At 34.3% G+C, this 17,275-nt stretch overlaps 1 protein-coding gene across 2 annotated transcripts in view; it reads right to left on the minus strand.

Annotated features, from left to right (window-relative positions):
- Nucleotides 1-17,275, minus strand: part of EMB3142 (nuclear pore complex protein (DUF3414)) — a 132,794-nt gene that overhangs the window by 95,938 nt on the left and 19,581 nt on the right. For both annotated transcript variants that reach the window (XM_089988665.1, XM_089988664.1), the window contains exons 12-15: nucleotides 873-989; nucleotides 595-801; nucleotides 313-414; nucleotides 100-246 (exon numbers count right to left, since the gene is read on the minus strand). In XM_089988665.1, the coding sequence (XP_089844791.1) occupies nucleotides 100-246; nucleotides 313-414; nucleotides 595-801; nucleotides 873-989 (573 nt within the window). The remainder of the gene's footprint in view (nucleotides 1-99; nucleotides 247-312; nucleotides 415-594; nucleotides 802-872; nucleotides 990-17,275) is intronic.

A 17,275-nucleotide genomic window follows, 5' to 3' on the forward strand; every position in this document is an offset into this window, starting at 1 on the left:
CCACTCACTAAATGCATCAAAACTCAGGAAAATATTATTTTAAATAAACTTACGAAAACCAATGTAACACATAAAGAATGAGATATAAGGGGAATTCACCTGCATTGGCAATTGCCGAGGATTGTTTCCAATGAGAGGCGGACCAACCACTACTGGCAGATCATACTGTTCCAGAAAACTCCAGATTGTATCTTTGAGGATAGGAGTATTTTCAACAAACGTAGTGATGGTATTCCGCAAAGCACCCTACGTATATCCATACATTAGGACCACAAACCATGAAGATGTTAAGACATAACAGCAGTATCTCACCTTCAATAAAGGAGGCACATTTTCATATCCAAGCAGCTTAAATAAGGGCTCTATGTCTGGAAACCATTTCACTCGCTCTACAGGATTTCCTTTCTCAATCACCTGGAAGTTTGTAAAGGAGAATGCCAGTCAATGGTCTATCAAAACCCAAGTACAAATGGGAGTAATCTCCTCCCCAACTGGTGAAATAAAATGTGCATCGTTGGCCAACCGAGACATTCTTGAATAAAAAAACATGCACATATGTGAAAGCAACCAGAAAAGGAACGAAATGAGCAGGACCTTCTGAAGAACTTTCAAGTAGGCAACGATTGCTTTAGCATCACCTTCCTGGAACTCAGGCAAAACAGCAGCTGTGGTCTGAAGTGATTGTTTGAACTTTTGTTCATAAGTAGACAAACAGTCAAACAGTCTATTCCACCCCACAGAACGGAAAGCTTTTCTCTGAAGTAACTGGAAAACCTTTAACGCACCCTCCTCATTTGATGCCTGATCAATGCAGCTTGTTTAGAGAAAATAATAAACAAACAATTCAATAGCATAAGAAATGATCATCATACCAAGGAACTCATCATTCTCAAGAAAGCAACTAGGGTTTGAAAGTTTGTATGATCCTCCCCAGCAAAGTTTACAAAGGTCCATACAGCTTCATTTCCAGCCAAATGCTCTGGTTCCTTCTGTGATATTTCAGAAGCAGAAGAACAGATCAAGAAAGAAGCCATGAAAAATAAGAACCAAGCAAAAAATAAGACAGCATAAGAATAGAAACCACCAAAAGTTAATCTCCCCAAATGTCGTAAACCAATCAAAACTTACTTATTATGATATGGTATTAAAAAAATGCTTATCACTGATGTAAATATTTTAATTTCTAGCAGAACTTCAGAGAATTAGCAGTCATCTGCCAATCAGTTATGAAGCCTAGCAAAGAGAGAAATTAAGAAGAATAGAAGCAGAGAGAGAAGAGGCAAACTATTAGCTTCATTAACTAAAAAGAGGAATACAACAATATAAGGTGACCTCCCCCGACTTTCTAACAAACAATAAGAAAAATTACAGAACTATCCTTGTAATATCGCGTATTTTTATACTTAGTTAAATTTTGAGATTTCTGAAATTTGGCTGTCTTGTAGAAACATAGGAAAACCTTGATATTAGGATGAGATAATTGAGTTTGGGTGTGGCCCAGGTCTCGTTGACAAGACTGAAATGAGCCAATTAAAAGGTGATAAAAAGTTTTATTTTCAACCTTTAAAACCAAGCGAAATTCGAGTGAAATTCGGGGTAAATTCGTTCAACGGTATTTTACTTTTCTGAATTCGAGGTACGGTTGGCCCGAAAATCGCATTTTTCAAAAAAAAAAAAGGCCTATCTCGATGGGACCGGGTCGAGATTGGATCGGACTAGATCTGATCCATATGATCCAAATTAAAATGAATCTGGACTCATCCCAAGACCCATATTAATTAGGATCCAATCCAGCTTAGGATGCAAATGAATTTTGGATATGGATTTAGATCTTGGATTTGAATCCAGATCCAACGAAAATAAAGCTTTAAATTTAAAATACAGGTTTAAATTAAGGAAATGAAAGGTTTAAAAGACTCTCAGGTTAAGGTACCCTCTGCAATTTTCTGAGAATTTAATAAATAATAATTAATTACTAATTAATTATTTTAATATGAAAATTAATAAATTCCAAAATTTATTAGATGAGGTAGTTAACTAATTAGGGTTTCTAGAAGATCCCATAGTTACCATGAGATAAAAAGAAAAAGAAAAGAAGTTTGAAAAGTCAAACTAAAATCTAAAGAGATTAAGAGAGTTGGAGATAGAGTCCCTTGTGAGAAGCTCTATCTCCGGCCATATTAGAAAACCATAGATACCTCTATTTAAACTCAAAAAAAAGAGGAAGAACGAAAAGAAAGAGAGAGAGAGAGAGAGAGAAAAGAAGAAGGAGAAGAGAAAAAGAGGAAGAAAAGAAGAAGAAGGATCTACCTTCTTCTCCGATCATCCGGCGTTTCTTCCATCTTTTTCGAACTCCAAATAAGGCACGGGTTCTTCTCTTCTTTCAAATGAGAAAAAGAGAGCGTAGATCGGGTTCTATTTAGCATATTACTGAAAATACAAAAGAAGGAATCTGATTTGCTCTTTTTCATCAATGTATATGTATATTTACTTGTTATCGACTTCTCTTTCCTGAAAATAAGAGCTGGAAGTATATATATATAGTTCAGCCCTTTTGATCTCGGCAGATCTGTCTACTTTTATAAGTAGACAAATCTGAACAGATCGGCCACATGTTCATATCGGCCACACAAATATGTTGGACAGATCAGCCATGTTCATACATGTGCAGATCTGGCCCAGATCTGCTGCAGTGTGGTGTTTAAAAAAAATCCGTTTTGAATTTGCGACACAATCTTTTGTTCACGCAATCTCATATAAACTTCGAAGTAATGTCACAAACTCTGGTATATATAATTTAATTTCTGATATGGATGTGCAGATCCAGGGATAGCTATGGATCTGTCTATTCGTATAATCTTGAACGTAATTCTGCATATACCTGTACATGTGAATGTGATTTCTGCATATGCATGCACACCTAAATGTGAATCTGCATAATACAGGAACACTTGAATGTGAAACTGTATAGTAAAAAAAAACTGGAACATAAATCTGCGTACTTTGGCGTAGATAACTCTATATGCCGACAAGAATGTGCAGATCCAGGGATAATCGTGGATCTGCATATTCATGTAACAGTGTTTGTAAATCTGCGATTTATAGTGCATAGTGGTTTTCGGTTGTGTAGATTAAGTGCTCTCTGTCAGTCCAGACCTGACAGACAGACAGACATGCAATTAAAACCCAGCCAACTGTTGGCTGGGCAAGTTTCATTTCAAAATAAAATATTTGGCAGTCTTCTCGACTGTCAAAATAAAATATTTATGGGCAGTCCCCTTGACTGTTAACAAAAAATGGGCCCAGTTGAACACGGGTCTGATCTAGTGATTTAACATGGGTGCTTTTGTCTGATCACTGCATATCTGCCAAATTCAAGAACATGAGAGCAAGCGAGATTCAAGAATAAGAAGCTAGTAGAAAAGGCATGGATCCTAGAGTCTAATTGGGAAAATATATGAAAAATCTTGAGAAAGACCTTGCTTTACAGGAAGTGTATAAAGGCAGATTTTATTTTATTTTTTTTATAGGCAAGCTGGGGTTAGGCAAACCGCTACCAGTTAATTAATCAAAATGTTAAAGTACATTGATCTTCGTAAAAAGAAGCAAATCCATAGAATACAAAACTATTCTTTAAGAGATAATCTCCCAACTGGGCATAGAATCATACCCAGTAGAAAACATCGATCCATAACCCAAACCAAACTAATAAAATCCACAACCGAGTAGAAACCCACTCAGTAGATCAAAAACCCAAATCCAAACCCAAAACAATTATTTCAATGAACCTGAATTTTTAATGACTGTACTAGATCTATGGCTGATAGATCCAAGACCCAAAACTTGTTTATCCATAGCACCCTCCTCCTTTTGAGTAATTTTCTTAAGACCTATGTAGTCAAAAGAGCCGACTAGTTCGCCTAGTTGGCCTAGACATAGGTAAAACACTTAGGCTTTGCAATTCCTATGTGGGTACCTTAAAAGGAACCAATTTCACCGAGCAGGCATTGACTAGGGGGCCTAGTCAGTGACTAAGCAGCCCTCGCGTAGGCACAAGGATAGCTTAGCTATTAATTATTGTTTTATATATATTTTAAAAACCGTACAAAGGGAGGGAGTTAATTTTAAATGATTATGTTTTTTATATATGTGTGTTAATTTGTTTCTGATAATTTTTTGTATTAAAGGCTGAAAGTGAGATAAATATGTGCGAGTTTTGTAAAAAATTCTATAAAAGCTTAAAAGCAAGCTTTAAGTATTATCGATTATGTAATATATATATATATATATGTGTGTGTGTGTGTGTGTGTTACTGTGCTTCTATGATTTTTTCTATGAAATGCAAAAAGTGAGATCTTTTTGTATATATATATATATATATATATATATATATATATATATATATATTCTGATTGTGTTATGAATAAAATATGTGTCACAATAAATTTTTCTATGGAAGGCTGAAAGCATATTTTGTTGATTATACTAAATATGTTCTGAATAATTGAATATATATATATATTGGTAATATATATTTTGTGAAAGCATGTGTAATTGTGTACTTGTCTAATGAAAATATCATATTATCAAAAGAATTAAACATATTTTTATGTATATTTTTTATTTTTTAATTGAGGCACCGACTAGTCCGGCTAGTCCTGCATAGTCCTTGACTAGTCTTTTTAGGGGTTTACCAACTAGGCACCGCCTAGGGATTTTAACTACATAGCTTAGGATGTCCCACATTCTTAGGAGAGGGAGTTAGGACACGTTTCTTTAGCATAGAATCTTTTCTTTCTTTAGAAGACTCCTTGTAACCTCCTTGAGATAAACCTTCTTTAATGAAGTCCCTTCCCAATGGAAATACATCCTGTTTACTATCGTCCACATTAGGATCAGCGTCATCATTAGGAAATTGCCTAATCTTACCTAGATAATTGTCTATGTTACCAATTTGATCATCTTGAGGATTCCTAACAACCGAAAGAGTCGCCTCCAAGCCAAGCGACCCATGAGCATCCACCTTGAGAACCCTAGAATCTTCCAAAGTCATCACATCAACAGTAACTCCATCAACCTCATTTATATGAACCATCTTATCTTGATTTTGCAAACTTACCAAGTTGGCGCAAAAATTCCCCTCAAAAAGAGTCTCATCCCGATTACCACCTCCATTGAAGCCAAATTCTTGTCCAGGGAGCTTGACTCAAAATTGTTGATTTCATGAATCAAATTAGCAAATGCAAGCTGAGATGACAACTTAACAGCATCATGAGATTTATGTTAAAATATGTTGTTCTTACACACACACACACACATATATACATATGTATATATGTGTTAATGTAATAGGTAATACCCTCTAGGGCTATTTTTGTCTTTTCACTCGTATGTAATAGGTGCTGCATATTAGGGGCAGCCTTTTCCTTTCCTATTTTTTTCTTTTATTTTCTTTTTGTCATTTTGTTTTTGTGTATAAGGGCATGCAGGTCAAATGGCCTTAGAGTCGTTGGGAACTCCCTAACGGCTCTAAGAGCCCTCTTGTAATCTATTTAAAGGGGTGTCTCTATGTATGCTTATCTTTAGCATTCTAATACAAAATATTTTTTATTTATTTTGTTCTCTCTTGCTCTTTGTTGGTGTTTTAATAACCTAAACTAGTTATGTTTTTAAAATACATCTTAGCATGAAACTTACATGCGTGTGGGAGTTGGTTAATGGTTGAGTCTGGATATGAGTTTGTGATGCTTGTAGCGTACATAGATTTTTATGTAGATTATATAAAGTTTCATATGTAATGCTCCTGTCCAGATTTATTTCATGTACCGTATAAATTAAACCTGTAATTTTTTCTTGATTTGAGTGTTCAGTCATTAAGGCCTGATTCCTGGAAGTATGTGTGGCGTATGCACACGCAAAAAAAAAAGGTTAGTGGTGTGTGCTGTGCACATACATGCGAATCAGGTTAGTGGTGGGTGTTATGCATGTGCACACACAAAAAAATCTGAATTCTGTTGGTGTGAATCATACGCACACAATCTAATAAAAAAACTGATTATATACCTTAACGGTTACAGTCTTTTTTTAGATTCTGATTTGGTTCTGATTTTGGATTCTAAATCCTACATGTTTTGATATTATTAATGAGGACCCATGATAGATCTCTTTCTGGGTTTAGATCGAACTGATTTATGGATTAGAATGTACATGTCCAGCTGTGCACAAGAATCGGTTTGAACCGAGCTCTTGCTAGGTATGACAAGGCCCAAGAGTTCGACCAAAATCCAAAGGAACAATGGGTCTGGATTTCAGGTTTGACTGGTATGCTGATGGAGGACTCCTGAATGAGTCTGCTGACCTGTCCCAACCCGGTTTTACTTTAGGTTGGGTCGATCAGCATATATATATATATATAAAGTTTTGTGGTCAATGCATTCTGAAGTCTTTTGTTATCTGATTCTTTATCAAATGATTTGATCATGCATACCATACCTAATTTTCCGTTTTAGTCTAAGTTGCATGCACAAATTCATTTATGTGCTTACTATGCTTCAAATCTGATTTTAGTATTTTTTCTGTCATGCTTTAAGAAATCTGATTATGGTAGTTGTGGCTTTGCGTACATGAGATTGGTTTTATGCATGGGATTTACTTCCTTAAAATTGAGTAAATTGTTTTGTTAAATGGATTAGAAATCTGATTTGAAGAATTGTTTGGAAAACTGAAATTCTTTTTATGCTATCCCAAAAATCTAATTTATGTTGGAACTATCGATCATGGATATTTAATTGAATTTGAACCCAATAACTATTGAAATTGGTTGGTCTCAAAAAGTTTAGATTATAGGTCAATATGACATATCTAATGTGCTTGATAAAGCTTGCATTCATTCACTAGCTATGAATATGCTTTGATGTCATGTCTTGTGCATTGTAGATACTAAATTATATTCATTTCTGGGTGATTGTTGTTCATTGAAAAACAGAAGCATGTGTTCCTCTCGCATTAGTAAGTTGTAAATGCATTGCAAAATTATATTGTATTGCTTTTGAATTAATTACAATGTTGAATTTGATAGGGCAAGGGCCCAAATTTGTTATTTCATGATGATTTGCATAATTATTCTTGTATAAAAGCACTTAATTAATTAAGAATGATAAAAGATACCGTATAATAAATTTTTTTCTCCGTGACCATCTGAAAAGCTGGGAACCTCAGTTGGCGGTCATGAGGGACCGTAAGGATATTAAACGTCGTATGCATTATTTTTTCCAAAACCCGATGTGTGGTTCGCGTTCTCGGTCACGATTTTTAGAGAACTTTCACCACTTTGTCTGAGGTAGTGTTGCTAGACTCGGCTGCAGTTATTGGTATACCGACAATGTGGCATTAATGAATGTTGATTTTCTTGTCGTCCCGGCATTAAGTGATGATTCTCAATGTTCTGATTGATGGTGATGATTTCTGACATCGATCGAGGAACATATTTAGAACCAAGTTAATAAAATACAAATTATATGTTAAGATACCACTCAAAATTGCCTTGAACCTCAAGAATTTAGCATGTTTTGAGTATCTGTAGGTTTTATATAAGTAAGTGTGCATTAATTAGGGGCATGCATGCAAAAGCAATACTGATAATTAAAGTTAAATAAGTCATTCATGCATCCCTAGATATTTAATTTAACATAAGATTGTTATTGAATAAATTGAATTGCTTATATTGCAATTTTGTTCTAAATATGTGATGTTTGTTGAGCCCTCTTAAACTTATGTTTGGTTTGGTTTATGCTAATTTCCTTAATGTTGGATTTCAAGAGTGTTTTGTACTAGAACTTTGGTTCTTACCATGTTTTTACAAATCTCTTTCAGGTATTGAGGCATACTGATGGAAGGAGCAGCTTCTTGAACGGAGAGAGGGTTATGATATGGTGACCCAGATTCGGACGGTGTTAGGGAGTTGTTGTTTGGAGGGGACATATGAACTATTCAATTAGAATAAATTTAATTTCAGTTCATAGTTTGCTTTATTATACGTCTGGAATGATTATTGGGTTGTGTATATTAAATCTGTAATGTGCCATGGGTCACTAAAATATTTTCTGCAATGTTTCAAAATTATTTATTAAAAAAATGCAAATTTTCAAGGATCAGTTTTGGGTCGTTACACATACAAGCCTATTAAAGATGTATCTTTTCCCTTTTATGAAAAAATTTTGAAATGAAAAAAAATATTGTTTACAAAGATTGCATTCTTGGTAAAATGAAATGAATTTTGTTTTCAAATAGAACCTTTATTTCTAAAAGACCCTTTGAGTTAGTGCACATCAACTCCAGTCGTGTCTAAAGGTGGCTACTTGTAGGGTCAATTTCCTTAATCTTAAATTAAATATGTTCTCATTTTTTAAAGAATTTCAAATGATTGTAAAAACTCAATTTCTAAGCAATATTTTTATTCTTAGATCCGATTCGGGTGGAGAATATTGTTAAAATGGTATGTCACACGGACTCGGCTAGGGAGGCGCCGCACCCGAGTCGACATGCCCCGACACGGGTGCGGACACGAGTGCGGCTTCGGACACCGCCCGGACTCGGTCAACGCCGAGTCGGACTAGATCAACGAGTCGAGGTCAAGTTTGTCCTTGTTTTGGACTCGGTCAACGTTGAGTGATTCCAAAAATGTTCATTTTTAAGGTAAAAAAACAAAAATAATGATCTTTTTATATATTTTTTTAAAATATATATATATATAGCATGAGTCTTAAACATAAGTCCCAGGGAAAAAAATTTGGGGGGCGCTGCCCCCCTTGACCCCTGCCCGTTGACCACGCAGCGGGACTCGCGCCAGGCGGAGCCCCCGGACCCCCCTTTCTACAAGGGCAAAAGTACAATTTGCAAAGTTTATAAAAACACTCATGCTGGTGCCAAACTTTAGAGGACAATATCCACATATATGCACACAGGATATATTATTATTATTATATATATATATTTTTTTTTTAAATATATATATATAGTCGAGTCCCCGTGTCCAAAATTTTTAAAATTGCACCGCACCTGTGTCGCACCCGCACCCATGTGACAGTTAAAATGTAAAATATAAAGTATAATATATATAATAATATTATTATATTATTAATATATTTTTTCTTTATTTTATTTTTACACATTGTATATATATCTAGTTCCATTTGAACTAGATATATAATCTAGTCAATTTCTTTAGTTTATTATATATATGTTAGAACTTGAGTCCAATGACACTTTTTTGGGAGAGCTCAAAATGAGCTCTCCCCTCTTCATTCTTCTTGTATAAATAGGGGTGAACCCCTCCATTACATGTACTCAATGCTTCTTAAGCAGTTTTTATTATTAATAAAGAATTTTATTTTATTTGTTGTGCTCTTCCTTTTATACCTTTTTATGGGTAGGGTTTTGCTTGAAATGTCTTTTAGACAATCTTTTTGTGGATTCAAGTGCTTTTGTGGAAGACCACCATTTCATTACATGGTATCAGAGCCGTGGAGATCTTAGATCGTAAAAAGCTTCCATCTCGTTTTTCGTGCCTCACTTGCAAAGGGTGTTTCATCACTTTGTTCTTGGCTCAAGAAGATTTGTTTGAAGGAGGCTATTAAAAAAAAATTGCTACAAAAAATGGTATTATCTATCCTCTCTCTCATACGTTTATCTCTTCTTTGCTCTCTCTTCTCTCATCTCTTTCTCTCTCGCACTTGTAAAAGATACGACAATAATAAGATCACCATCATACCCATGAAGTTAAATGATACTAGGGTTTCGATTATGAAGCACCACATTTGGGGAAAAGAGCTATGGGGTATAGTGGACGGTTCTGATTCAGAACCTAAACTATCTCTCACCAAAATAGAGGGTGATAAAGAAGTTTCTCTAACGGAAAAGGAGAAGAGCAAGGCATTATCCACTTATGAAAAGGGATAGAAAGAGTGAAGAATAGGGCATGCAAAAATTATGTTATGGCTAATTAACAGTGTAGACATTAAAAAATGTTGTAGTCTTGCTAAGTTCGAACATGCTGATAAGGCTTGAGAATAACTCAAAAATATGTATTCCCTTAAAGATATTGCACATGTGTGCAATTTACAAGACAAAGTTTGGACAATGACTAAAAAAGAGAAAACGATTAGAGAATATTACAATGAGTTGTCTGAACTTTACGAAGAATTGGCTCTTTTAGAGCTAAAATGGCAGTCTACAATTGAGCTCTGTAAAAACAACTTGATATGGAGCATTTTTATCAATTTGTAAACGGTTTGAGACCAGAATTCGAGTCAACTAAATCGGTTCTTCTTTATTGAGGAAAAGTTTCCTCTATCGTCGATACTATAGAGGAACTAACTATGGAGAAAAATAGACTTAGAAAAAATACTCAAAAATCTAAAGATGATTCCATTCTAGCTGTATCTAGACTGGGAAATTATGTGCGAACATATAAGCCGCCCACTTTGGTAGACAAATGGTGATTTTGACAAAAGAAAAGTCATTTGCCACTGTTTCATGAGTCGGGACACTATAGGCCTCAATGTCCTAAGTCAAAAAGAAGAGAACTTTTGTTTCTTCTAAACCACTTGAGTTAATACATTTAAATGTTCCGATCATTTAGAACCCTCAACTTGAGCAGTTGTCTCATATCTCTGATCCAGATAACTTTTTGTAGCTTCTTGACTCTGGTGCTTCGTTTCATATGACCCCAAATAACAATAGTGTATCCGGATGTTTTAAAAATAAGTCAAGTGTATCAAAAGTTTTTACAGCTGATGGAACCTCTCTTGAAATAGAAGGAATAGAAAATTTTGAAAAAATTCATAAAACCAACAAATTTTTTATTTCAGAAGTTAGATATATTCCTAAACTAAATTTAAACCTTTTGTCTGTCTCTCAAATATTTGATCATAGGTGTAATATCTCATTTTCTTCTAATGGTTGTTGGGTACAGAAGGCCATAGAGAAGGAAGACTATATTACATAGATTTTTTGGAATTGTCTAAGAATGCTTTATGTTATAATATTCAGAAAACAGAGTTGGATTTGTGGCACAAAAGACTTGGTCACCCTCATATGGCCAAAATCCAACATTTTCCAAGTTTGAAAAAAAATTGTAATTATGAGAATTTTACTTGTAAAGATAGTATTCTTGGCAAAATGAAAAGATTATGATCGAACCTATGTTTCTTCCAGACCACTTGAATTAGTATATTTGGATGTTTGGGTCCTGCACCAACTATTTCAAAAGGTGGCCTTGCATATTATGTCATCTTTGTCGACGATTTTTCTAGGCACACTTGGATTTATTTTTCTAAACATAAATACGAAGGTTGTTCATATTTTCAAATATTTCATAACATGGTCAAAAATAAGTTTGAAAATTATATTTCCATTTTTTGCACGGATTCAGGGTGAGAATTTATGTCTAAATAATTCAAAGATTATCTTAATTTACATGGCATTACACACCAAAGGTCTTGTCCATACACACCATAACAAAATGGACAGGCTGAACGTAAACATCAACACATTATTGAAACAACTAGGACTTATTAATAGCAAACCAAGTTCTAAAGGAGTTTGGGGCAGAAGTTGCCCTAACTGCTACTTATCTGATTAATCGAATGACATCTTCTTCTTTGAAAAATACTACCCCAATTAAAAAACTTGTGAATTTTTCTCCTGACTACTCTAGATTGAGAGTATTTGGATGCAAGTGCTTTGTTTTCACTGACAAAAATGACAAACTCTCTCCTTGTGCGATTCTATCTGCCTTTTTAGGATATGTCGATAACCAAAAAGGCTATAGGTGTTTTAATCCTCAAAATGGAAATTTGTATGTATCAAGAAATGTCTCTTTACAAGAAAAAGAAAGCTTCTTTTATTTTGAAAAACCTAAGGAAGTTACTGAATACTCATTTTTGATAGATCTAACATCATAATCTAATGAATATGATCCTGAATGTGACTTTGACAATGATCAAAGTACTATTGATATTGATCATAATGATGACAATGAAGAGCAAATCCATAGGGATGTTGTATTACAATATTCAAGACGAAGAGAGTCAAACCTTCCATGTGCACTTAAAAAATATTCCGAAGTATCAACCAGAAGATGATCCTGAGTCTCCAGACCTCCTGGAATGCTTGTATCATGAGAATCTTTTTCACCAACATATAGGGCAGTTATTGCATTAATACACTCATACGAGGAACTATCATCGTATTCACAAGCCAAAAATCATGTAGAATGGGTAGAAACCATGAAAACTGAGTTAGATGCACTTGAAAAGGCTTCTACTTGGACAATTCAAGATCTTCCTTTAGGTAAAAAACCTATAGGTTGTCGATGGGTTTACAAAATTAAAACTAAGAGTGATGGAACTCTTGAGAGATACAAAGCCCGATTAGTGACCAAAGGTTATGCACAAGAATTTGGCATTGATTATGAAGAAACCATTGCCCTAGTTGCTCGTATGACCACAGTTAGAACCTTAATTGCATTGGCTTTCATTAGAAAATGGCCCATATATCATATGCATGTCAAAAATGCATTTCTAAATTAAAACATTGTTAAATAAGTGTACATGAAAGCCCCACCTGGTATTAGTATCCCAAGGGTAACGCTCTTCGCTTAGAAAAAACTCTTTATGGCCTTAAACAAAAACCAAAAGCTTGGTATGATAGGTTTAGTCATGTAACGATTGATATTGGTTTTCAACCCTGTTTGACTGACACTGCTTTGTTTATTAAGAATTTTGAAGCAGGGATTATAGTGCTTCCTCTCTATGTGGATGACATGATCATCACCGGAGGCGATAAACAGGGAGTTGCAAATATCAAAACTCTTCATAAAACTCACTTTGAAATGACTGACTTAGGTTTATTAATATATTTTTTAGGAATTGAAGTTGTGTATTCCCCTCGTGGGTATTTGATATCTCAATCTAAATTTGCCTTTGATATTGTTTTCAGGTCTGGCATTACGGATGATAAGAAAGTGGACACTCCAGAAGTTGTCAATGTTAAAATGAGAATTGATGATGGAGAACTTCTCGATGATCTCACTCCTTACAGACAGCTTATCGAAGCGCTTTCCTATCTTTCCATTACTAAGCCAGATATAACACACGTTGAACACAAAGTTAGTCAGTTTTAGCATGCTCCCACTTCTGTACACATGGGAGCAGTTTTGCGTATTATTAGATACTTAAAGACATCTCTCTCACGAGACCCCTTCTTGTCTTCATCCTCATCATTAGATTTAATTGTCTATATTGATGTTGACTGGGGAGGTGATCCTAATAATACGCACTCAACCACTGGCCTTTGTGTTTTCTTAGGTGAGTCCTTAATTTCGTGGATGTGCAAAATGCAACAGAAAGTCTTTTTTTCCTCCACTGAAGTTGAATATAGAGACATGGCGACCACTACAATGGAAGTTGTTTGGCTCAAGCGACTGCTAGCTGACATGAGAGCAGAAGCAACACAAGCTTCAAGAATATGTTGTGACAATAAAAGTGCAATCTACATTGCAAGCAACCTAACATTTCATGAGCGCACCAAACATATTGAGATGGATCGTCACTATGTCAGAGAGGAATTTTTGCATGAAACTATTGTTCTGCCATATGTTACATCAGAGTATCAAATTAGCAGATTTCTTTACCAAGCCTTTTGTTGCTCTCAGATTCCACTTCCTCTTAAACAAACTTTCACTCATTGTATCGTAAGTTTGAGGGAGAGTGTTAAAATGTAAAATATAAAGTGTAATATATATATAATAATATTATATTATATATATATATTCCTTTATTTTATTTTTACATTATATATATATATAGTTCCATTTGAACTAGATATATAATCTAGTCAAGTTCTTGTTAGAACTTGACTAGGTTATAGCCGTTGACTCTAGTCCAACGACTCTTTTTGGGAGAGCTCAAAATGAGCTCTCCCCTCTTCATTCTTCTTGTATAAATAGGGGTGAACCCCTCCATTACATGTACTCAATGCTTCTTAAGCATTTTTTATTATTAATAAAGAATTTTATTTCATTTATTGTGTTCTTTTTATACTCTTTTATGGGTTTTGCTTGAAGTGTCTTTTAGACACTCTTTTTATGGATTCAAGTGCTTTTGTGGAAGACCACCATTTCATTACAAATATATGTTGAATGACTTTCAAAATTATTTAAAACAAAATGAAATTTGTCATGAAAGATCATGCCCTAAAACTCTCCAGCAAAATGGGTTAGCGGAAAGAAAACATAGACATATTATAGAAACTGCTAGAAGTTTACTCATTTCTAAAGATATTCCTAAAAAAATTTGGGTCGAAGCCATTTTGACTTCAACATATTTAAAAGATCAAATGCATTTTTCAAAATTATAAAATGTTTTTCCATTCGAAAAATTATTCAACGTGACACCTGATTTCAAAAGATAAAGGATTTTTCGTTGCAAATGTTTTGTAGTTACCCATAAAAATGATAAATTATCTCCAGATGTCATTGAATGTGTCATTATTGGATACGGAGAAAATCAAAGAGTATATGTGCTTTGATTTCAAAAATAATAAATTGTATGTTTTTCTAAAGATACGACTTTCTTGGAAAATGAGAATGGCATTGATAAAAATAATGATAAAGAGGAAGTAGGCTATTCTTTCTTATTTGATCTCTTGCCAAAGGAAAAACATGGTTCTTATGAACCAAGTGATTATGAAATAAATCATAATGATGATAATTCAATTTGTGATAATACTTTAGCTAATGATATTCATGAAGTTAACGATATTCTAGAATAACATTGTTGAAAAATCCTTCTAATAATATACAAGTCTATACCCAGGGTGAACAAAGAGACCAACCGTGTACTCTCAAAAAATACACACAAAGACTACCTATAAAAGAGTCAACCCTTAGAAGATCTAATTGCGTTTTCATCCTTTCAAATAGATTTATATCCTATGATTCTTTTTCTCTGAATTATAGAACTTGTTTGATAGCACTTCATTCTTATCATGAACCATCTCATCACAATGAAGCAAAAAACTACTCATATTGAGTAGAAGCCATGAACATAGAACTAGAAGCCCTTCGTAAAGTCAATAATTGGGAAGTTAGCTTACCTTCAAGAAATAGACCAATAGCATGTAGATGAGTTTTCAAAGTAAAGATTAAGTGTGATGGGACTTTAGAAAGGTACAAAACTACGCTAGTGGCTAAGGGTTACTATCAAGGGTACGGCAATAATTATGAAGAGACTTTTGTACGCATAGCTAGAATGACTAGTGTAAGAACATTAATAGTTGTTGCCGCCATCCAAGAGTGACTCATTTACCAATTAGATGTCAAAATGCATTCCTTAATGGTGAACTTAATGAAGAAGTTTATAGGAATCCTCCGTCGAGATTTGATATTGAAAAAGGTAGAACTTTTAGATTAAATAAGGTTTTGTATAGACTTAAGCAAGCCCCTAAGGCTTTGTATGATAGATTTAGTGATGTTATTATCAGTTTGGGTTATCGATCTTATTAAATTGGCATTGCTCTTTTTGTCAAAAATATAGGTACTAACATTGTTATACTTATGTTGTTCATAGATTATATGATAATCACTGAGAATGACAAAAAGGGAGTTCAAAAAATAAAAATTATTCTTAAAAAAATTAATATGTCTGATCCAGGCTTTTTGAGATATTTTTTAGGTATAGAGGTTGGAGCCTCATCGAGAGGGTACATCTTGTTACAAATGAACCTTCGTGCAAATATTTATGTTAAATCAAGAAATCTTGAATGACAAGAAAGTAGATACTCCTGAAGTTGTCAATGCAAAACTAAGGCTAGAAGATGAAACTCTATTTAAAGATCCAACACCTTATAGACAACTGATTGGATCTCTCACTTGTTCATCACCTGACGAGATATCGCTCATGCAGTTCACTCAGCAAGCCAATTTCAACATACTCCAACGGCAATGCACATGAGTGTAGTTTTAAGAATTGTTTGATATATCAAAAATTCAATAACAAAACGGTTTTTATCTTCGTATTCTTATTTAAATGTAACGGCTTATACTAATGCAGATTGAGGAGAAAACCCTAATGACAGAATCTCAACAACTGATTTTTGTGTGTTTTTAGAAGATTATGTAATATCTTGAAGGTGCAAGAAGCAACAGAAAGTGTTTTTGTCTTCTACTAAAGTTGAATATTGTGCAATTACTACGAAAACCATGGAGCTGGAATGGCTAAGAAATCTTTTAAGAGATAAGGGCGTTTGTCATCTCCAAAACTTCGAAGATGTGTTGCGACAATAAAAGCGTGATCTACATTGTCAACAACACCTTGCATGAGCGAACAAAGCATAAAGAGATGGATTGTCATTGTGTACATGATGAATATCTGAGAGGGCCTATTAAGTTTTCGTATATCACTTTAGAGTGTCAGCTCACGGATTTCTTTACTAAAGCTTTTTCGGTACCTCGATTTATTTTTCTCTTTAGCAAACTTTCGTTGGTCACACTGTAAGTTTGAGGGAGGGTGTTAAAATATGTTATTCTTACACACACACACACACACACACACACACACACACACACATATATATATATATATATATATATATATATATATATATATATATATATATATATATATATTCATAGTAATGAAATAGGCAATGCCCTCTAGGGGTATTTTATCCTTTCACTCATACGTAATAGGTGTTGTCCATTAGGGGCAGCCTTGTCATTTCCTATTTTTTTCTTTTATTTTCTTTTTGTCATTTTGTTTTTTGCACAAGGGGATTAAGGTCAAATGGCCTTAGAGTCGTTGGGAGCTCCCCAATGGCTCTAAGAGCCCTCTCGTAATCTATTTAAAGGGGCTTCAGGCCCTCTCTATCTATGCTTCTCTTTAGCATTCTAATAAAAAATATTTTTTATTTATTTTGTGCTCTCTTGCTCTTTGTGAGTGGTTTGTGTTAGCCCTCGTGGCTTATTGCATTTTGCCCATTAGTGGTTTTTGTTTTTGTGCACACTTTGTTATCATGTAGCCTTTTAGTGGCATTGTTTTTTTTGCACTTTTATTCCATTACAATTTATTCATACCCAACACCAAATCCAAAGACTTAGAATTACTATCAACTCTAAAATAATGAAAGCCTTCGTCACAAAGAAGCGAATTTATTCTGGGGTTGTTATTGAACAACAAAACCGCTTGAGTATTATGGCACCATCATTAACTACAAA

The sequence above is a fragment of the Nuphar pumila genome, chromosome 15, assembly GCF_984573655.1.
Source record: "Nuphar pumila chromosome 15, dmNupPumi1.hap1.1, whole genome shotgun sequence".
Classification (NCBI taxonomy): domain Eukaryota; kingdom Viridiplantae; phylum Streptophyta; class Magnoliopsida; order Nymphaeales; family Nymphaeaceae; genus Nuphar; species Nuphar pumila.